This window comes from Orbicella franksi, chromosome 1, assembly GCF_964199315.1.
Source record: "Orbicella franksi chromosome 1, jaOrbFran1.1, whole genome shotgun sequence".
NCBI classification, from domain to species: Eukaryota; Metazoa; Cnidaria; class Anthozoa; order Scleractinia; family Merulinidae; genus Orbicella; species Orbicella franksi.
The window spans coordinates 5,607,644-5,629,219 of NC_138145.1; the positions used below are offsets into that span (position 1 = coordinate 5,607,644).

At 39.4% G+C, this 21,576-nt stretch overlaps 1 protein-coding gene across 3 annotated transcripts in view; it reads left to right on the plus strand.

Annotated features, from left to right (window-relative positions):
• LOC145460859 (E3 ubiquitin-protein ligase UBR4-like) overlaps positions 1–21,576 on the plus strand; it is a 59,242-nt gene that overhangs the window by 29,957 nt on the left and 7,709 nt on the right. For 2 of the 3 annotated variants that reach the window (XM_081445612.1, XM_081445629.1), the window contains exons 42-90: positions 26–274; positions 373–664; positions 1,029–1,229; positions 1,679–1,875; positions 2,312–2,416; positions 2,730–2,846; positions 2,959–3,081; positions 3,658–3,753; positions 4,210–4,281; positions 4,774–4,851; positions 5,182–5,229; positions 6,194–6,279; positions 6,828–6,912; positions 7,918–7,996; positions 8,301–8,519; positions 8,794–8,820; positions 9,298–9,439; positions 9,834–9,978; positions 10,487–10,572; positions 10,959–11,046; positions 11,245–11,373; positions 11,591–11,655; positions 12,138–12,198; positions 12,299–12,370; positions 12,490–12,596; positions 12,977–13,115; positions 13,335–13,463; positions 13,746–13,913; positions 14,233–14,448; positions 14,669–14,851; positions 15,131–15,215; positions 15,505–15,632; positions 16,064–16,411; positions 16,802–16,842; positions 17,131–17,272; positions 17,356–17,437; positions 17,538–17,634; positions 17,766–17,842; positions 18,048–18,102; positions 18,277–18,343; positions 18,726–18,820; positions 19,213–19,271; positions 19,644–19,687; positions 19,800–19,880; positions 19,985–20,018; positions 20,749–20,802; positions 20,965–21,046; positions 21,294–21,378; positions 21,477–21,545. In XM_081445612.1, coding sequence (XP_081301738.1) covers positions 26–274; positions 373–664; positions 1,029–1,229; positions 1,679–1,875; positions 2,312–2,416; positions 2,730–2,846; positions 2,959–3,081; positions 3,658–3,753; positions 4,210–4,281; positions 4,774–4,851; positions 5,182–5,229; positions 6,194–6,279; positions 6,828–6,912; positions 7,918–7,996; positions 8,301–8,519; positions 8,794–8,820; positions 9,298–9,439; positions 9,834–9,978; positions 10,487–10,572; positions 10,959–11,046; positions 11,245–11,373; positions 11,591–11,655; positions 12,138–12,198; positions 12,299–12,370; positions 12,490–12,596; positions 12,977–13,115; positions 13,335–13,463; positions 13,746–13,913; positions 14,233–14,448; positions 14,669–14,851; positions 15,131–15,215; positions 15,505–15,632; positions 16,064–16,411; positions 16,802–16,842; positions 17,131–17,272; positions 17,356–17,437; positions 17,538–17,634; positions 17,766–17,842; positions 18,048–18,102; positions 18,277–18,343; positions 18,726–18,820; positions 19,213–19,271; positions 19,644–19,687; positions 19,800–19,880; positions 19,985–20,018; positions 20,749–20,802; positions 20,965–21,046; positions 21,294–21,378; positions 21,477–21,545 — 5,529 coding nt within the window. The remainder of the gene's footprint in view (positions 1–25; positions 275–372; positions 665–1,028; positions 1,230–1,678; positions 1,876–2,311; positions 2,417–2,729; positions 2,847–2,958; positions 3,082–3,657; positions 3,754–4,209; positions 4,282–4,773; positions 4,852–5,181; positions 5,230–6,193; positions 6,280–6,827; positions 6,913–7,917; positions 7,997–8,300; positions 8,520–8,793; positions 8,821–9,297; positions 9,440–9,833; positions 9,979–10,486; positions 10,573–10,958; positions 11,047–11,244; positions 11,374–11,590; positions 11,656–12,137; positions 12,199–12,298; positions 12,371–12,489; positions 12,597–12,976; positions 13,116–13,334; positions 13,464–13,745; positions 13,914–14,232; positions 14,449–14,668; positions 14,852–15,130; positions 15,216–15,504; positions 15,633–16,063; positions 16,412–16,801; positions 16,843–17,130; positions 17,273–17,355; positions 17,438–17,537; positions 17,635–17,765; positions 17,843–18,047; positions 18,103–18,276; positions 18,344–18,725; positions 18,821–19,212; positions 19,272–19,643; positions 19,688–19,799; positions 19,881–19,984; positions 20,019–20,748; positions 20,803–20,964; positions 21,047–21,293; positions 21,379–21,476; positions 21,546–21,576) is intronic. The other variant, XM_081445619.1, reaches the window with a different exon arrangement.

Consider the following 21,576-nt stretch of genomic DNA (forward strand, 5'->3'; position numbering starts at 1 on the left):
AATCGCTGCTTTTATGCTTTCTCAGGATCAGTCAGTGAGCTTTGCATGTAAACAAGCCCTCATGCGCCTGATACACAAACACTGGCATGGAATGGGCAACTCCACTCCTCGGTGCAACACCCCCACAGGGGAAGGAGTTGGAGGAGATGACTTTGATGGTGAAGATGATGATGGAGACCAGGACAGAGCCAATGAAACTCCCCCTGAAGAGTCAAATGGAACTGATGCAGAGGGAGCTCAGGCAGGGAGGCAGCAAGATGCTGAAGTCAATGAGGTAACCCATCTACATTGTATCTATGCCTATTTTTTTTACTATATAGTATTAGAAATGGGCCACATCATCCAAACTAATCTTTCTTCATGTTACGTTAGGTTGCTCCAGAGGTGCCTGCTCAAGAACCGAGCCAGCCATCAGTAGGAGTACCCTCTATAGCAAGTGCTGCCAGTCATCTTGAGGCTCTGCTACTTGGTGCTGGTGGTCTGCCAGGTATGCTAGATCTTCCTCCTGATGCAGACGATGAAGCCATGGTGGAGCTTGCCATTGCTCTAAGTCTTCAGGAACAAGCTGGTGCACAAGGTCTTAGCCTTCAGGGCTTGCCATTACCTGGCGCTCAGGCACTTGGACTGCCTGTCGAGGCTGGGGTGTCCTCAGATACAGCTTCAGGTATGATGAAGGAAGTAGGTTGACTAAAACTTGGATGCAATGCAGGCTTGAAAACTAGAAACTGCATATCACATGCACATGTACATGAACCTAAAATTAGATCTAGGGCTGTATTATATTGACGTTGACATTGAATTGTTTCTGTTTCAAGGACCTGCATCAAATTGACATGCTACATGTTTTCTGTCATACGACATTTCCAAATTACCTTTTTTTGAATAGCGCAAATTTCAAACCAAATTAGCTATCACGGTAGTTACAATAGTGGACATAAATTCCATAAATTTGTGGTTAAAAAGATAATTTTCGAAGGTGTCTTGTCCTTTTCAGAGTCAAGAATAAGCAATGTGCAATTCTTCCTTAGGTCAAGGGAGTGAGGATGAGTATGAAGTACCTCCCGGTAGTGCTCAGGGCTCCTCTGCAGGTCACAGTGCCCCCAGGTCTCCTCTGCCACCTGATACTGGGCATGGGGGAGCTGAGTTTGAAAGTGGAAGTAGTGTAGACTCTGTTGCTGCTGAGACTGGGACCAGCATGGAAACTGTTGTTATGGATAGCAAGCAGGCAGGTTAGAATGATAACAGAAAAACTTAATAAAATCTTGCTTAATAAAATCTTTTTCCTTAAATCCTTGATTCATGCCAATTGGTTAATCATCAACTACGTTCAGCTGCTAAAACAATGAGGAGTTTTTATGGCTTAATATATACTTAGTTATATTCCAGATCTAGCGATGCCTGGTCACTTTTAATGGCCACCCATAGGGTGTTTCTCTATACCCAGGTAAATAAAATGTGTGAATGATCAGTGAGACAAAATGCAGGGTTGGGGGATGTAGTGGACTGAAGTATACTGGCCTGGAGAAGAAGCTATACTCCGCTCTATGTCATGGAAACCAACCTTCCTGGGAAATTACATTATGTGTATCATTGTATTAGGCATGACAGACAGATGAACATTTTGTGCACATTGAATGGTTGAGTTGGTTGTTGGTTGAATGACTGCTGTTGTTTGTAGCTACTTTAGAGAGCCAGCCTGGTAGTAGGAGTAATGGAGATGAAGAGCAGGGAAGAGCCCATCCTGCAGGAGACAAAGAATCGCTGATGGATCAAGAAAAGTTGCATTCCTTAAAGTTGCTTCTTCTGGATGAGCTGCTGCTTCATCTTCCAAAGTTAAAAGAAGTTGGTGGTGTACAGGCTATACCTTTCATGCAGGTTTGCCACTCTTTTTTGATACCTAAGATTGATTTCTTCGATCTATAAATTAAGTGAGTGGTGTTGCTGCAGCAGTGGAACAATGTGGTTGATTTGTTTTATGCAATACCGCTGACAATAAGTCTTGTACATGATTGCATCATATGCTCAAAATTTTACCACTTAGCCTTGTTTGCATGAAATGTTCTCAAACGTCTGGCACCTCTACTCGTGGGTATTCAAATCATCTTTGTGTGCATGCTACAATTTACCATTTGCATTTTCAAAGCGATGCTTGGTGAAATTTGCCAGTCTGATGTCAACATGCATAAGGCCTCTTTACAAGCAAATTGGATGAAACGTTCAGTGCAAAATCACACAAGTGTGTTCTTATCATGATCTATCAGCAAACTTCCATTAGTGATCAACATGTATATGATATATGGCTATATTTCAGGTCTTGCTGATGTTGAGTTCTGATCTGGAAGACAATGACAGAGACAGGGCAGCGTTAAGTAAAGTGTTGTCTACGTGCTTAGAAGAGCTGAAACTGGATCAGATGGTAACTTTGTTTTCAACATGCTGGATGGAATATAATTCCAATTTAATAATGCACAATAGCAGAATGTAAACTCCTTGAATTTATGTATCAAAGTAGATAGGACACATGTGTAGCATCCGCCCGTCAGAAATTTTGATGACCATTTTTTTGCCAATAACAGACTAACCTCAGTCGGTAATATATTAGGTCATTGTCTAGATCAAGTATGCAATCCGTATAGCACGTGAAGGGAACAGAATTGTTACAGAAAACATATGTCTTGCGCATGTTACTCTCACTGCCTTGGACTGACAAAGAATTATTTGTATTTCAGCAGGATGTGAAGCACATTTCATCACGCACCAAACAACATGAAGTCTGGCTGATCATCATGAGGCTGTTGAGTGTACTGATGTCAAGAACCAAGACTAATTCCAAGAGTGGATCTGAGGTAAAGATTGATTTTGAGAAATGTTACAGCAGCTGTGGTGAAATATTTGCGCATTGTTGTCCATTATGTATCGAGCTCTACCTCATAATGAGCTTTTGTATTATTCCTCAAGGCCTCTTCGCTGGTGTGTAGGCAGACAGCAGCCACGTTATGTGATGTGGGCATCACAAGTAATTGTCTAGAAATTCTCAAGACCCTGTTAGAGCACTGGAGAGAGGTTGCAAGCCATGAAGAAGTAAGCTCTGCATTCCTTTCCCTGTATATTCAAACCAGAAGCTGTACCATAATTCCATGTATGAATTTCTCCTTACACTGTTAAATTCGTTGTGCTTAACATTGTGTGTGAAAGTTGTTTGTCATCCACATATGCACATGTTGTTTTTTTTTACGTTTTCATTTATTGCAATCGTTGATTTTCGCCTGCTAGAAAATGTGAATGGTAAAATATGGGCAAGTTGTTCAGGTATTTCATTATGTTTTTTGCATGTTCAACAGTAAGTTGTGCTAAAATTCTTAACGGGTAAATATTCTTTTTTGGTTTAAAAGAGATGTCTACAGGAAAAGTAACTGTAATAAATCAAGCCACCCATACAATAATGATTAGAAATAATAATAATAATAATAATAATAATAATAATAATAATAAGATTCCTATTGCGCATTTAGAATTCTCAATGCGCTTACAATTGCATATGATTAAAAAGAATGACACCGATGTTGACTGTATACGTGTAGAATTGGCTGATTCGTGGAGGATAATGAAATTGCCTAAATGTGTGTAAATATTTACTAATTACCTGTATTTATCCAGGAGGAGCCGTCAGGGATTGGCGGTGCACTGCTCAAACCTCACCCCACCAGCCCTCCTCCAGATATGTCACCATTCTTTCTCAGACAGTATGTCAAGGTGTGTCGTGTTTCTTAAGAATTGTGGTTTGTGATAATTCTTTGAGGACTTTCTCCTAACTAGAATGTAAATATCAAATCCTTTGAGGTTTTGAAAAAAAATGTTTTTGCAAAAAATGATATAATCCAAAAACTAGGAGCCCATGATAAAAGCATGTAAGCGACTTGTATACTGATAAGTACAGTGTACCGTTAGTTGACATCGCTTTTGACCGACCTTTGATATGTTTTTTTAAAGAGGATTACTAATAGTATTCACAAAAGGGCAATGTAACAAATCCCATTGAAGCCTCTTTGTTTCTCAAGCTTTCTTGACTTGTCAATATGTTTAGTTCTGTGGGATGCACCATTCAGTGTCTACTGTCTGTGGGCTTTATATTCGTTATGAACCTAGTGTGTTGTTTTACCAAATAATATCTATGATATCGCTTAACTGTGAATGTTGTTTTGCAAACAGGGCCATGCAGGAGATGTATTTGAAGCTTATCCACAACTGCTTACCGAAATGGCTTTGAGGCTTCCTTATCAGGTGAATGTGATATTCATGCCCCCTTTCAAGTTCCTGTGGCCATAGATTCAATCTGAAGATGTTTGATCATACTGTGCGAACGAAATGCCGTCAACAAGCCCGCAACTAGTTTTCTTTCACTCAACAGCTCTTTCAAACGCTTATGTTATTGGCTAGCGCTATTAATTAGTATTCCTTTTGTTGTTTGCTTTATTTGACATACCCTAATAGTTTGTTTTAGCCACCAAACAAAAGTTCTTAGTTTAACAACTTGGAGCTTATTATTAGGTTAATTACCATGCCACGGATTTACTTTAGAACATTTACCTGCATATCTAGTATTAGGCCCTTGCCCCAATACTGTCGGTCCGTGAAGTGGATCCTTTTTATCATGTATCGGCTAGAGAGCCGAGAGGAGTAACTGCACATTTAGTGGATCTAGACACCAGTAGTTTTAAGATCTTTTAACCAACGGCTATATATCGTATTGTGATGTGAAAGTTTTGTTTGCAGGTGAAGAAAATTGCAGATTCTCTTCATCTTGACAATTCTCCACGGTTTGATGACGAGTGGTATCACTTCTTGTGTGAGGTTTGTAATACAAGTTTATTTCAAAGTTTTGATTTAGTCTCCTGTAAACTTGCTGTTTGTGATATTCTTAGTTTCATTATGGTTATGTAGCGGTCATGATCAAATGGTTTAAATTTGTCGTTTTAAAGCAGGGCATTGTTTTCCAATATGGTGTAGAAATTAACAATCGAGAAAAGCTCACTACTTTGAGTCTGACGAAAAGAATACTAAGTTTAGTAGTAATCTCCTTGTGGTTACGAAGGGCTTATTTTATAGTCTAACATAACACTTTGACAACACAACATGTTTATAGTTTCAGTTTGATTGTAAGATTTTATATTTTTTTTACAGTATCTTTTGATCCAACAAACCCCATTTGTCCGACGACAAGTCAGGAAGGTACAGTAACCAATCTCTTTTGCTTCAGTGCAACAAGTTTCGTTTTACAGAAACGTTGTAATTTACAAGCACTATTAATAGTGAAGAGTCATTAGGGAGCTTTAGATTGGACTACGAGTGCGAGATTGAGTACGAACACGATTTTCGATTTTCAAACCAGTGACGTTTCCAGAGCTCTCGTTCTTCATGTTTTATGTAGGGGGCGTAGCTCATGCGATGAGATGGGTATCTGATGTGATAATGTGACGCCTGCAAACTAGAATTGAAAAGTCGATCTCGCACTCGTACTCAAATCTAAAGTCCCCTATTATCTAATCAACAACGAGGCGCAGCCATGTTGACTACCGTTAATGGAAAATGAGGCCGAATTTATCTGCTTGTTTCAGTACGAGGCTGGTATTGTTTGACTATCCTTTTAGTAATGTTTGCTGTTGGAAAAAACGTTCAAGCTTGTGGTAGCATACATGTACACTGTAGTTGTTCTGGAAATTTCCTTTAAATGAGTGGTTTTATAATCAGAAAATTCTGTTCTGGTGTTAACTGCAGAACTAAAATTTCTTGAAAGGCAGGTTATTGAATGCGGAACAATCTACTTAACAAATTGACGTCAGTTTTTCATGCGTCTGTCCTGTTATTGATCATGAATTTCGTCATAACATTTTTAAAGTAACTGTGGATCCACGAGGCGATTTACGATAACAAATTGGCGAATTGTCCGCCCTCGCTCGCTGACGCATCGCATAAATTATAAATTCATGTGTCTGTCTGCTTATTGACAATAAAAATCATCCAAGGAGCGCGCGAGAATTTCTGCAGTTATCGTAAAAAATCGTATTGAACTCCAAATTGAAATAAAAGTGTGTAGTATAGGCTAAAAAAAGAATGATATTGATTATCAATGCGATGATAAAGAGGAGACTGATAACTAAAACTTTCTCCTTATTATTTTTCTTGTACATTGTAGCTTTTACTGTTCCTATGTGGATCAAAGGAAAGCTATCGGAGTCGGAGGGACCTGCATGCCCTCAAATCACACATGAAGACTGTCAGGTACAGTTCGGATATTACCTTCTTGTTTGTCAAGTCGAATTTCAGAGTTTATACATGAGATGGCATTGAAAATAACTTTTAGCAGGTAAAATAATGCGGACGACTGAAGACATAATTTTGAAACATTTCCAAGCATTTCCTTGAAAACACTTGTTACGTGTAATCGTTTTTGTCGTCGTCCTTTCAAAAAAACATGGCATGGACTTTATGAAATTGTTTGGCATTGTGAGGGAGCGTTCCAAACTTCTGAAGTTTAGGAAAATGACTGAGGCTTCAGAAACTAGGATTGTAACCTAGAAGCATCAGCTTTTATGCACGATTCGTTAATTAGGATCATAAGGTAGCAAGACAAATACGAACTTTGACTTTTAATCCAGTTAAGTTCCCAAAGCCTTTACTTCCCCGTGTTGAATAGGAGACTGTCGTTAGAAGGTTGATGTGAAACACGACTATTGAAAACTTGAGCGGTAGATTGAAAAAGTCGTACTCAATCCCCCACTCGTCGTCCGATCTAATGTTCTCTAATGGACGGTATTTAATATCAACAGGGAACTTAGCAAGCAGGGTGGTTTTAGGTACGAGGATGTGACCAATCCACCAGTCAATCTACCATATGACACTCTTATCACACTGGTAAGTGCTCTCTACATCGTTATGTAATGCAAATAACTTGCAAATGCCTTACATTATTTCAAGCCTCTTTGGTAGCATTGGTTAATTTCCACACATTGAACAAAGCTATCAACGCTGTTGTTTGGGAAATCTATTATTGGTAGTAATTGACCTTTTGGTGTCCATTTTCTATCTCACTTTTTGTCAGAAAGAGAATGAACACCAGAGAGGTTATTATTCTTGTACATCTACGTTGTATCAATGTGTTGGAGTCCCAATTAAGATATCACAGACCTTATACCTCTGTTTCTTTCAACTTAGCTATGTACGTGAGTTAACCGTTGAAAGTAGTCTTAAAGTGGTCATCTGAAAACGTGGTTGTTTGTAAACCTTTCCTTTCATCAAAGCGATACCAAAAAGACTCAAATTTTAGAACGTAGCTATATGTTTTAGATCGGTACTTTGCAGTGTATATTACGGTGCCAAGCTTTTTCCGATGTATTACTGAAATAAATGAATACGCAACGGACCGTCCTTCATTTCAAATTTGCTTTGGCATTTCATTTACCTTATCAGAGATATTTTAAGTTAATATGTACTCCAAATTTATCTACACTGTGTGGATTGGAAACAGTAAATGCCAGTGGTCAACATGTAATACGGAGTTACTGGTTTGTTATCTTTTATAGTGAGATGCTGGCTGATTAATCTTAATTCAGGGGTACTAATGCGCTTGTAAATTCAGAGTTTTCAGTAATCATAAAGGAGCTAAGCATCCTTGTTGCTGTTTTGTTTATTGATATCTCTTTAGTGTGTTTGTTTTCTACATCATGTAAACATATTTTTGCAAGGTTTCCTTCAATTTGAACATAACCTTGTGCATCTCCAATAATGGCTTGATACTTGTATATCGCTAGTAGATGGTTTACTGTTACCGCAGTTGAACTTTGTGTAAGAGTAACTGCTAGGGTTCCCAGTTGAGTTGGTACTTGCTTACAGAAGATTAACGATTTCCATGTCTCACAGATTGAACACCTTAAAGCTTGTTCTGAAGTGGCATCAAGTCGTATCAGCAACTGGCAGGAATTCTGCCTGCAAGAAACTGGTAACTACCGCCGGATTTCATTGATTTTAAATAATAGTTCTTTAGTTGGAGTCGAAGCGTATTCCTGATACTTGCAGCATTAGCGCATATTTGAACACAAAGATTGTTTAATTTGTAATCTCGAAATCAATAATTGTTATAACATAGCAGTGAACTGGTAAATTTTTGGTACAATTTCTTTCACATTTACCTCCATGAAATATTACTTTTTAAGAATCCTGTAGGACAATAAACAACAGTTGGTACATGATCTATATAATATGGCACAATTGAGAGGAGAGTGATGGTATATATTTTGTTGCAGACACTCTGCCGTTCCTCTTGAGAAGCAGCTTCTTGTTTGAAGAGGGAGTGACGCCCTTGATGTTACAGTTGTTGGGTTATGCCATTTGTGAGCTCAAGTCACAGGCAGTAAGTTCTCCGCAAAAGAACAAGAAAGACAAGGACAAAGATAAATCAAAGAACAAAGACAAGGACACTGAAAAGGAGAAAGAAAAACACAAAGACAAAGAGAAGACTTCAGGTATAGTTTTGCTTTTCGAAGTATTCCCAAACACCCAGCACCACATGGAAGTACTGGTCAATAACTTTCAGTAGGGTTTCGTTTATAGCTGAAGTAGTTACACTGTAGCATCGCCTCAGCGGGTACTGTCCTACAGATAGTTTCTTTAGTGAGTATGTTTTCGAGTTCTAAGCCTCATCACGGGGCCATGTGGTCTCAGATATTCTATGGTATCATGTATAACATTAGATTAGGTGATTCAAATGTCTGTAACTAATTGTTCTTATTGTTACAGGGTCAGCAGACACTGGGAGGAGTGAAGGTAAAGTTAACACTCATATTGCATTATACATGTATCTTTCTACATGTACCTTACCCTGTGAATTCCCACGAACCAGATTATTACAATGCTCCCTGGACGATTTTGTTGATTTGTTGCTGAAAGAGTGCTGATTTGATGCAAACTTTCAGTTTAAAGGTGTCAGAGAAATTTGAAACCCTTACCCTATCAGAAAACAGTCTTTTTTTTACATTTTTGTCCTTCTATTGTACTGATCATCCTTGACACAACTTCAGATGCACGCTTAGCTCCGGTTGGCCACGTGGCTTATTTATGTAAATGTTCCATTAAATTAGTTAACCAATATTGGACAGAATATTTTTTTGCATCAAAACACCTTTAGACAGTACTACGCATGAGTAGACAGGTCACGTGGTGGTGTCTCAGCCAATGAAAAGTGGGAGAAAATGCATCAAATATAATTTAATTTATCTGGATTGTTATACGTTGTACATACAGCTGCTGCCCAAAGTCTGGTTCAGTTGCTGCATGAAGCTGTTGATGATGAGGTGATGAGTCAGTTTGTACAGACCTTCCTTTTGGAGTCTAATTCTACTGCTGTGCGATGGCAGGCTCATGAGCTGCTTTACAGCATGCATAAGTATGTCCACTTCACTCATTGCACTTGTATTTTAAAATCTCCGGTCTGTGGTTATGTGGGGAAATCAGTAGTAGTAGTAGTAATCTTCAGTGAGGATACCAACATCCCAGTAGAGTGGTTCACAGAAGGGTCCTGAAAAAAATTACCTGGATAAAAGTAACAACAAAGTGAGAAATATAAAATATAAAAAGAATATGAACTAAAACATCTAAGAATATCTATACATTATATTTTGTCTTCACCTCATTGTCCTGAGGTGAAGAGTGAAAATTCACACCTTGATAGTTGTCTGTTTTGTCATGTTTTATAGACGTATTGTATAAGTTCTGTTGTACCACACATAGTGGAAAAGTACTGGTTCATACCTAAAAAGTTGTTTTGCTTGTGTCTGTAGGTATTCAACCAGCAGCCAGCAAGTGAAGCTATCAAGGATGATGTGGAAAATCTGGCCTTATCTACCAGACTATGGTCGACGAGCTGCACAGTTTGTTGATCTTCTGGGTTACTTTGCGATCAAGTGTGAATCAAATACTGAAGAGGTACATTTTATTTGCACTGTTTTTTGCAAAATAACATGTTGATCTACTTCGTTGAGTACAATGGACCCTCTACACTTAACGTGTATGTTTGAAAAATTGAAAATCTGTAACAACTGACTATTTCACCTGGGACAGAGTCACTTCATATGGATAAAATATAAGATGGAGTAAATACACATTCGAGGCAGAGGCAATCTGACAGGCTTGCCTAAGAAGAAAACGCCCCGACCTGATTGAAATCCCATCATTCTTCCATTATTAGTACCATTACACTTGAAGAAGTGTTGAAATTCAACAAAATTAGTAATTGGTTAGCTCCTACTCTCAGCAATACAAACTTATGTATACTATTTCTCTTACTTTAAATACACGGAATATATTTATGAAATGCAAGAGAAGAAACTTTGTGGTACGATAATGACTTATTAATTGACCAGATAAACAGTAATCAACAAGATACAGCCCAGCAGTAATAGTAGTACTTATAGGTGGATTTTATTTTCTACAGTTGCAGGATTATTGTGTGAAAGCAGTTCAAGTACTGATGATTCAGAATAATGTTCTCTCTAATCATCCGAATTCTAACGTGTACAGGTCAGGACATGTCTTTTGGTGCATGTTAATTAGATTCATGTAAAATCTTAATCCCTCCGCAGCTCTTAACTGGTGTGCTTTCCACCAGTTGGGTTTTTTAAGCCCGTTATGTTTAGTCGATATATTAATTTTGTTTCTTTCAGTTTAAGTGGCATGCCTGTAAACTGGTTAGGTGTAGGTTAGCGGATTGTCCATTTTAAACAACAACATTTTTGAACTTCTTTTTTTTTGAGGGGGGGTGGCGGGGGGCTGGTGGTTCATAATATCTCTTATTCTTTCTTTGGAGAAACGAAAGTCATATGTACAGGCATAAACAGGCTGCACTGTATGTAGTGGCGTGTAAATTGACTGATCACAGCTAAGGCCTTTTTTGTCTCTTGCTTTAGGATGTTGTCAGGGTTTGTTGAATTTGATGGATATTACCTGGAGAGTGATCCCTGCCTCGTTTGCAACAATCCAGAAGTTCCATTCCAGGTGAGTGGCAAATCGTTAACAATTCTTAATTACCGGTTTGTTGAACAATCTTTTCAGTGTGTGATTCCTGAAATAAATTACAGCTCAACAATGTTTTCTCTGCTCAGATCATCATAATATGGTACTTCAAGTAGTTCTTTGTGTTGCACTAGTAGCAGAGGTCATCTGGATTTGAATCATGTAATTTGTATTTTGCAGAACCTGAAGCTATCTGCCATCAAAGGAGACTCTCGCTTCACCACAACATGTCAACTTGTAAAGCTGATAGGGAGTCACACAATTTCAAGAGTTACCCTCAGGATTGCAGATCTTAAAAGGCAGAAAATGGTAGTATGCTGCTAACTGCTTTCCAAAGAATGATTAGCATCTAGGGAATAGTGTCTAAGAACTGCTATAGTTTATTTACTACTGGATTATACGACAGAGGTACTAAGGCAATTTTGTTAGCAAACCACACACTAACCATTTATGTGTTAGATTACAATGTATATACAGATTGTGACAGAGTGACGATAATAAGACTATAATTATTGGTTTTTGTCAGGTTCGAACCATTAACTTGTACTACAACAATCGCACCGTGCAAGCAGTCGTAGAGTTGAAGAACAAGTAAGTGTTGATTACTGTCCTATTGCTGAGTATAGGTAAGGTAAAGTCTGCATGCGAGCCAAGTGGCCCATCAGGCCGGAGCTTATCCCGGTTTCTGTAGCATGAAGCGACTAGGAGTATTTCTACTCCCCCCTGGATGGGATGCTAGTCCATCACAGGGTTACCCCCAGCATTAAGTTCGCCAGTACCCATTTATACACCTGGGTGGAGAGAGGCACTGTGAGAGTAAAGTGTCTTGCCCAAGAACACAAAACAATGTCCCCGGCCAGGGCTTGAACCCGGACCACTCGATCCGGAGACGAGCGCACTAACCATGAGGCCACCGCGCCTCCCTTGAGTATAGGACCCTTTGTAAATTTGTTTATATTAGGAAGTCATCTATTTAAACCCCCAGAAATTGGGACGAGGTGTATTCTTTTATTAGCTTTTGTTAGAGCTCAGTGTATTTACTGTACAGCATGTGACGCATGGTTCTTTTGCAGGAGATCCTTGTGGCACAAAGCAAAGAAATGCCACCTCACCCCTGGGCAAACAGAACTCAAGGTTTGTTTCACTCAGATTTTTATTCCCAGTTCTTTAATGCAAGGCATCTCTTCTGATGTTTGTTTGTTTGTTTGTTTGTGACTTTTTCGATCATTTGCAGGTTGATTTTCCACTGCCGATAGTAGCCTGTAACTTGATGATTGAGTATGCTGATTTCTACGAGAACTTTCAGGTACATGCTTGAGTATCTTTTTCAGTAAAATGCTTTTCTTTTGCCACTTCACGTTTTCATAACAATAATTTTCTGACGGAGGGAACTTCTCTTTTTCTCTTTGTTTGCTTGTCCTGCAGGCCTCATCTGAAACTCTTCAGTGCCCTCGTTGTAGTGCTTCTGTGAATGCTAATCCTGGAGTTTGCAGCAACTGTGGAGAGAATGTCTACCAGTGCCACAAGTGCAGGTTTGTTTGTTGCTTCTTCCGTTTACAAGATGGCTTCATTTATCCATTGCAATATTAAAGTATTATTCATTCACACTGCACAGTACCCAGGATAAGGGGGAAAATTAACGATTCATTTGTCCTTTGGACAAACATCAGAAAGAATTTAGTTGGCCGAAACTCAAAATGTCTTACCAAAACGTTTTTAAATTGATGAATCATTTACTTATCCTTGTTTTGTTTGTCCTCCAAATGTGTTTGTTCATGAGTGCTTCTCCCTTCCTGTTATAATCTTTAAACTGAACCGTCTAATCGTATATAAAAAGTCCGATGTCATTCGATGGATACCTTGTCTCGTTGCTTGCTCTGTCTAACACACGTGCAATGTTTCTTTTTGGCAGGTCTATTAACTATGACGAGAGAGATCCATTCTTATGCAATGCTTGCGGTTTTTGCAAATATGCCAAGTTTGACTACACTCTAACAGCCAGACCGTGCTGTGCTGTTGATCCAATCGAGAATGAAGAGGATCGCAAGAAGGTAGTCATGATTCCTAAAAGATAGTGTTCAAACAATAAGTAACGGTGGGGAAATCTGTTTGCCCAGGCTTTGGGATGAATGGAAGTTTACAGAGAGATGATGGAACATGGTAAAGTGACGGGAAAGTTGTTGTACAAGGTATCCAGTTGGTTAGTGTTTCTAGGAATGCAGATTTGCTTGGTTTCGTCGTTGATGTTTGTGTAATCATTCATTCCACAGGCGGTTGCCAACATCAACTCTCTTTTGGAGCGAGCTGACAGAGTGTATCGGCAGCTAGTGTCTCACAGACAGCCCTTGGACCTGCTGTTAAACAGGTTGTTGGAACATGGACAGCAAGAACCATTGCAGGTGAACGGTCGTTGCCATTTGGGCTTTGTTAATGGTATTCATTGGCTTGATTAGCTCGAGTCAAACTGCGAGGCCGTGAATAGATGTGCAATTGAAAAGAAACTTACAGTTATTATGTACATCATCTAAAGTGCTGCCTTTGTTTTAATTTCCGCAAATAGTAGGTATGCTAATGTTTGAACGACGAAGTAGAAATGTCTGTTCTTTCTTAGGAGATGTAAATGTAAAGTAACTGCAAAGGAGATTACTGATCATCCATTACATGTATCTCTTGTGTTACAGGAGAGTGCGTATGGTGCGACACAGCCAGTGGCCTCTACAGTTGCAGGGTCTTCAACATCAAGCAGTTCCTCTGCAAACACTGGAGTCAACAAGGCCATCCAGGCTTTAGCCCACCGCTATTGTGTTGAGTGCAAGGGAACTTTTGATGAGCTCAGCAAGATCACTCAGGTTTGGAATAATAGCTTGTTGTCCATTTATTGAAAGACTAACCTGCCACTGCATTTCGATAAACTATTTGATACAGAAAAACAAGCTGCGTTTATTCTCTACCAGTGGTCTCGTGGATATTTTGTGAAGCTTCGTCATTATTTCAACATTAAACTTGACCCCTACTCTGGGGTTGTCGAAACTTTTCTCGCCAACAACAGTCCTTTTCAGGCCTTCTCAGGGCTATCCACACCCGCACGATCACACGTGAGAAACTGCACTTTTCACTCTGCATCTTCAGTTCTTGAGTATTTCAACTGCTCTCTCCTTTGCTCAACAGAAAGTATTGGCCTCTAGAAAGGAGCTACTGGAGTATGACTGCCGCGAATGTAAAGGTCCGGAAAGCTCTAGCAGCAGCTCCTTGCTGCTGACGTCTGGTTCAAAGGGATTGCCTGGAGAATGTTATGGCTGTGCTTCTGCTGCCATAGAACATTGTGTCACACTTTTGAGAGCATTAGCCATGGTGCCCGGAACTCGAAAGCAACTGGTGGAAGAGGTGAGGCTGGTTGTCTTTGGTATTACTGTGTCAGAAAGGTCAAATAAATAGCATTAATGAAGCAGTCATCTCTTTGAATAGTTCATGGACAGCATCTAGTAGTGTTTCAGTTGAAGTATTTTGAGCGTTTTGATAATGGAAAAGTCCAACAAGGCTTTGAGAGACAACCAATACAGATAAAGCATATTTGAACTCGTGCTTTTGTTCATTGTTTCTTTAGGGCCTGATACAAGAGTTGGTGGAGTTTAACTTGCATGAAGGTACTCCGCAGATGAGAAGTGATGTAAGACATCTGTTGTGTTTGTTGACCAAGGACAATGAACAAGCCACAAAACAACTCAATGAAATCCTGATCAGCGCAGTGGGCGAGGCTGTAAACAGTCACAAGTCCAACCCTGCAGTGGTTAGTATGTCTACGTGATATTTTGAAATCTGTGAAAATCCACATCCCTGTTTTCACCTTAATAGTTGCAAACTGTCTTTCTGTGACCATGTTCTATTGAATGCCATCGTTTGTGGTTTGTTATGGCTGCTTTGGTAATGGGGTGGTGTTGGTATTGTTGTTTGGTTTGAAAATCCGTTTTCATATGATGTGGTTTTTGAATTTGAACCTCAAAACTGCTGGAAATACTTCTGTACGGACACTTCAATCAAATCAGTTCAAATTTTTTTTTCCTTGTAGGTCTCGGGTATCAGTCGAGAAATGTTACTTTTGAGTAATGCGGTGGAGATGGAAGACACTTGTTGGGAGATGCGTCTGAGATGTGGTATGTTTTTATATAGTATGAAATCTCTATTCAGACATGTAGTTGTTATCAATAAAATGAACTGAGTGTCTTTGGAACTCGTTAACCTTTAGCTGCAGAGGTAAAGATGATTTTGCATTTTGCATCAAGAAAAGAAACTTACTATTCTTGTTTGCTAGCCAGCTGGTAAATTTTAGGAAAGCACTCAGAAATAGTTTATTGTCCATGTAAGTATATACAAGATTTCAGGATTTCTTATTGACTGGTCTAAACGACTATCTCGCCAATCGTGTTTGTGTTTTTGTCGCAGTGATGACACTGTTTATGATGTCTGTCGAGGTACGCAGTCCACTTATCATGGAGAGCATCACTTTACCATGTCTGAAGATTCTGCTTAAACTTGTTAAACCACCCCCACCCAGCAGTAAAGCCAACAAGGTATGTTAGCGTGTGGCTCTTCTAAGATTGCTATAGAGGTTGTTTTACACGTTATGGTGATGAAATGCTTCGTTCTACCCTGAACAAAGCTACCAAGTAGCACCCTTTCAACTCTGAGTTTAACCTTGAGTCTGATATTTTTCTGTGGAGTGTATGACGATTCAACAGCATGTTTATTTGATGCTGTTTGTTGTTTTGTAAATTTAAGTTTTGGGACTTTTTGACATTTTTCCTTATAAGTCACATTTTATTGAACCTGAGGGGCAAACTTATAAGCACTTCGAAAACCCATGGACAAGTTACACTGTAATACAAGTGTTCTTGTCCTACTACATTACCAGATGCAGCCGTATTATCTTTCAACACTACATGTTTTGTTTCTTTTTTATGCGACGGCTTACAAAGCTATTGATTGACGTTGTTCTTCACAGGACAAAGACTGCAAGTCATTAGGCTCTGTTCAGGGTTCCAGTGATGTGCGTATTAAAGCCAAACAGTGGATGGATGGTGATGCTAGCCACACGTATTCTCAATGGAAAGCAATGGCTCCTACAAAATCAGCTGCATCCAAATCCGTGACTGGTGAGAGTCGCACTGAAGCACGGAAACGACACTTGATGGAGAAGTATGGCCGAAAGTGGCGTGAGAGGACCAAGAGGAGGGAGTCGCCTGAAGACCAAGAGTTCCGTGAGGAAGAGTGGCTTAGGCAGGTGTTGTTCACTCCATCGAACAGAGCAGCTCGCGAGATGGCCTGTACCATGATAGAGTCCTTATGCCAGGTATACCTACAAGTAAAAAAGTGTGTTGTGCATGTGCAAACAGCCGCTTTTCATTCAGAGTGTACGTACACTGAGCAATGAAATGAGGTGTAATCACAGACTGTTTTATCCGTTCTGAGATGTGTCGTACATACTTGATTAGTTGGTGGGATAGAGATGGATGTGTATGTTGCATCATCTAGTGATTACTTTCAAGTGTATAAAGGTCAAACCTTCAAACTCTTCTGCATTGAACTTCTGAAATTGTGACGATTTTTCCAGAAGAGATTTCATTCTCTTGCCAAAGGCTGTCTCATTTGCAATTACTGTAGTGATTACGGCCTTAACTTCCAGACAATACCCTCCTTAGTCGGTGCTCATTACAGATTTTTACTTTGTTCGCTTATTAAGATACCCAGCCGACAGCAACACATGTTGGACTTGCTCACAAGGTAGGTGTCTTTTTTATAGTAAGCATGAAGCTGTGATGTAAAACAATGACGCAAACGCTAACTAATAATAATAAGTAAACCCGTTATGACATTTTTGTTGTCTTAAATAAATAAAACGTCTACACCAATGTAAATGAAAACTTAGTGGTCGCTCTAAAATGGTTTTGTGATTTGTTTTTAATGTTTTAATGATTACATGCAGTGTCCGGTTAAGTGAGAAGTCGGCAACTTGTAGACAGAACTGGCCTTGCATTGATGCTGGTTTTTATGTTTGCTCTACTTGTCCAGTTATCTAGAGGAGGTCCGTACTGCAGGAGAGAATGCAGCTGAGTTCTTCCAGTTGTACCAGCGATTGACTCAGCCTACTTACTGGAAATTCTACCTAGCTCTCCAAGGAGCTCTGATGCAGATCGGACAGCTTTTAACCAAGGTACACAGTGTTATGCAAACTTCCCGTGCTACTTTGTTCTAGAATCATGTAATTTGTGAGAGCATTTCTTTGCGTGTCTGTAGGAAATTGAGCATTTGACTTACCTGGAGCAGTACACCCTCAGCTCGGATCTGTCCCAGGGATATGCTCTGAAAATGTTGGCTGGTAAGTGATCAAAGTTGAGAACTTTTTGTTACCAACTCTTAAACAATTGTAAGACAACCAAAGAGCCAAAAGAATCCTACCAACTGTTTTGTCTTGACAGAATTGATGTCGTCTTTCCTGGAGCATGAAGCAATCAAACAGAAATTCAAGGGAAAGCTTGTAGCCACAGTGCTTAATGGTTACCTGTCCTTGCGAAGGTGACTTGGTTTATTACGTACTTATTTTCTGTAAATGTAGTGAATTACCACAGCCAAGTGACATACAGTTTTGTATTGTATCATCTTTGATTGTTGGAAGTTGTCAACTAACTGCACTCGTTTGTTGTCAGACTGGTAGTTCAGCGTACAAAACTGATTGACGAGACTCAGGAGATTCTTTTGGAACTACTGGAGGAGATGACTACAGGTAGGTGTTACTTAACAAGAGCTGAGCTGATGTTCCATTAGCTAGATAAAGAATAATCATTGTCGCATGAAGAACTTAAACCATTCAGTGCAAGAGGTGATGCCAACCGCAGAACAGGTCATTGCTGATGGTTGCGACGTTTTTCATTCGAAATAATTTGCACCAGTCAAGAGAAAGTTAACTGCTCTTGTGATTCTGTTAATAGGTACCGAGACAGAAACCAAGGCATTCATGGCTATTTGTGTGGAGACCCTCAAGAGGTTTGTTTGACAGCAGCTGTTTGTTTGTCTCCAGGATTCTGATTAAAGCTGGCTACTACCAAAAGCAAAATGCTCCCCTCCCTGGAGCATGAAATATTTATCAAAAACTACATTTTTATAACATTTAGATGTTGAAACAGCTAACGTACGATGTTTGTTAACACGTGTTTGCAGGTATGGACTGGATGACCTCAGGACCCCCGTGTTCATTTTTGAGCGGCTTTGCAACCTGATCTTCCCAGTAAGTAAAGTGTAGAGTGAGGTTGTTATGACATGTTGTTCCTTTTTATGCTAAGTTTGATAATTTGACACGTCTAGCGTGAGGACAGCTGACAGTTGGTCCATGAGTGTCCTTGCATGGAAAGCTTGGACAGTGGGAGGTCTGAAACGCACTCTTTCATGAAAGAATTTTCGAAATGTAATGATCTGAAAGCTAAGATATCCTCGTTTGTTTTGTATTGTATTCGAGCAAAGTCGAGTGCAAGCTATGCAAAAACAGTTTTCTAAAATAATATCCTTTTGTAGTTTTGAAGATTATGTATTTGTTCAACAGCCTAAATTTCTTGCCATGTGCTTATGTCAAACAGTGTTATATATCTCATCATCTTTACTTGTTTTTAAAGGAGGAGAATGATGTTGGTGAGTTCTTCCTTACACTTGAGAAGGACCCTCAACAAGAAGACTTCCTGCAAGGACGCATGCAAGGAAATCCTTACAGGTCAGAACAGAGTACAATATGGGGCAATTGATACACAGGATTATCATTATTTCTATATTTGCCTTATTCTTCGTTGTACTTAGTTTTAAAATGATTAGAACAAGGGAATGAAATCGTAAAAAAAACCTTCATACATTAAATTGACTCACTGGTGCCGGGAATAGAAGCTACATAAGACTTGAGCATCTTTTCTGGAAACGTAGCAGGGTAAATAGAATTAAACGATACAACAGCAGTTGTATAGTTTGTTGGCAGTATGGTTTGAGGGCGCAATAGCTACCTGGGACCGGGGACAGGGAGAGGGTGTGTCAATGACGAGCCAAAAGTGAGTGATTAACAAGCTTTACAGGACAGAGTTAGTAACGTTGTACATATGTTCTGTCTTTTTACAGTTGTAACGAGCCCGGGATGGGTCCACTCATGCGAAACGTCAAGAACAAAATCTGCACTGGTAAGAAAACATCCAAGTTAATCTAATGTACTCTGTTCTCATTGAAGCGGGTCATGAGCTGTCTTGATAACCAACGGACCCTGTGTGATATGAAGTTGGCAAGAAGGTGTTATAGTTAGTCTCCTTGAGGGTTCCCGTTGTTTGCACCTTACTGTGGAGATTCAGACCATTTTATTGCCGAGATTGATTTGATTAAAACATGTCCTGAGCTTCCTGAAATTACGTATCTCATGGCGGTGATTCATGAATCCTTTCAACGCAATTCATTACCAGTGCTTAAGGTTTACAGTATCATCGATTATAATTATTCTTAGCTTACTTTAATGCAAATGCAGCATGTATGTAAACATTATTTTGTTTCTATTTGAAAAGATTGTGACTTGGTGGCTTTACTCGAGGATGACAGCGGCATGGAGGTAACGCTTGATATTTACAATTTCTTTTTTGCACTCAAACACGTTTAATTCGCATTATATTACACTTTATGGCAACGCGGTACTAATTGTTTTGTTCTTTTCTTTGTTTCAGTTGCTTGTCAACAGCAAGATCATCAGTCTGGACCTGCCAGTCAAGGATGTCTACAAGAAAATATGGTGTCCAGAGGGAGAGGTTTGTAGATATTCTTAAATTAAAGAGATGTTTCTACTATGCTTTCTTGATTACTTATTATATTAGTACACTAAGTTCTTATATGTTCAATTCTTTTTTTACAGGGTGAACCAATGAGGATCATCTACAGAATGAGAGGTAAGAACCACGTGGCTGTTTACTGATCAATCTCTTTTCGAGTGGTCACGATGCTCTTGTTCGGCAACAGGAATTCTTAGCCCCCTTTTATATGGGCACCTGACCCAGCATACGTGACAGTGTTTACGCCTTCCACACATGTTAGGAAACATTATCACATGCGCGCTATCAAACTGAAACCAGGCTTGGTCACCACTGACCGAAAACGCAGGAGCTTTAGGAACGAGGTTCTCTGTTTATTGATCAGCTGTCACTTCTCCTTAGCGGCTGAGTGACATTCAATCCTTGAAATCTTACTTCCGAAAATCTGTTGAGACATCAAAGTATGTCTGCCTGGTGTTGACTTTATTTTGAGTAAAGAGAAATCACATGGTAACGTTCTACAGCACATGTTTCCACTCTTGAGAAGTTCATGTGAGACACAAGCGCTTCATAATATCAGCATTGCAAAGACAGCAATTACGATTAACACGGATAAACACGCGTTTATTGTAGTAAAAAGCTTAAGTTGATCTCAATACACTTTAAGATATATTGGATCACTGTTATTAATTCTCACCTCCCAAGTGGGTTCTTCTATGTAGTAGTGGTAGTAGGACATTATTGATGTCAAGGTATTTAGCTTTTAACAAACTAACCGGGGACTTAGTTATGTAATCTTGTGCAATATTTAAACTTTTATATAGCTTTTTTACCAGTCTTGATCTTTTCTTACATCATTTTGTCACAGGTCTGTTAGGGGATGCTACCGAGGAGTTTGTGGAGAACCTGGATACTCAACAAGGTTAGTTTGCTGACAGTTTGTAAGTTTGAAGAACTCACTGTATCTAATATCTGCAACTTTACGAGTGTGGCAAAGCGTGCCTCACTGCCTTTGATGGCGTGCCTTTGGTAAGACTCCATTTCCAGGTGTTTCTTTTAACTTGTTTTCATATTAATTTTTAAGAGGAGGAATTGGACGAGGAAGAGGTTTATAAGATGGCTGCCATTATGTCGAGTTCCGGTGGACTGGAAGCCATGCTGAGCAGGTATTTGAGACTTCACTCTTATTCGTGCTTTGCGCTCCTACTCAGTCCACTCTTTGAAAGAACGTTTTTACTAGTACTTAGAAATTTACCTCTACATGACGTATCTGTTCACAATTTTGACAATTTTGGTAAGTGTGCTTGATGGCCTTAAACTGTCAGAAAGTGTGATTTATCATGCTATTTGTGGTTGGTGATAAAAGCTGAGATTCACGACAAGTCATACATGTATACGTCTGCTCATTTGAAGGTTGAGTGGAATAAAAGATCTTGTACGTGGAAAGCAGTTGGTATCGGTTATTCTGAAGCTCATGGGGTATTGCGTGAAACTCAAGGTATTGCTTTACTGGCGTCGCTCTTTTCTGAACATTTCTCGTGTATTGAAGTTATTATTTAGAACTGTAGACTAAAAGAGTTCGTTATTTCTCTGTAGGTCAACAGGCAATACCTTTGCCTTCCTACTCTTAACACACTCAATGTCCTTCTTGGAACTCTGAACCAGGTTTGAACCTTTTTCCTGTTGTATTGGTTAA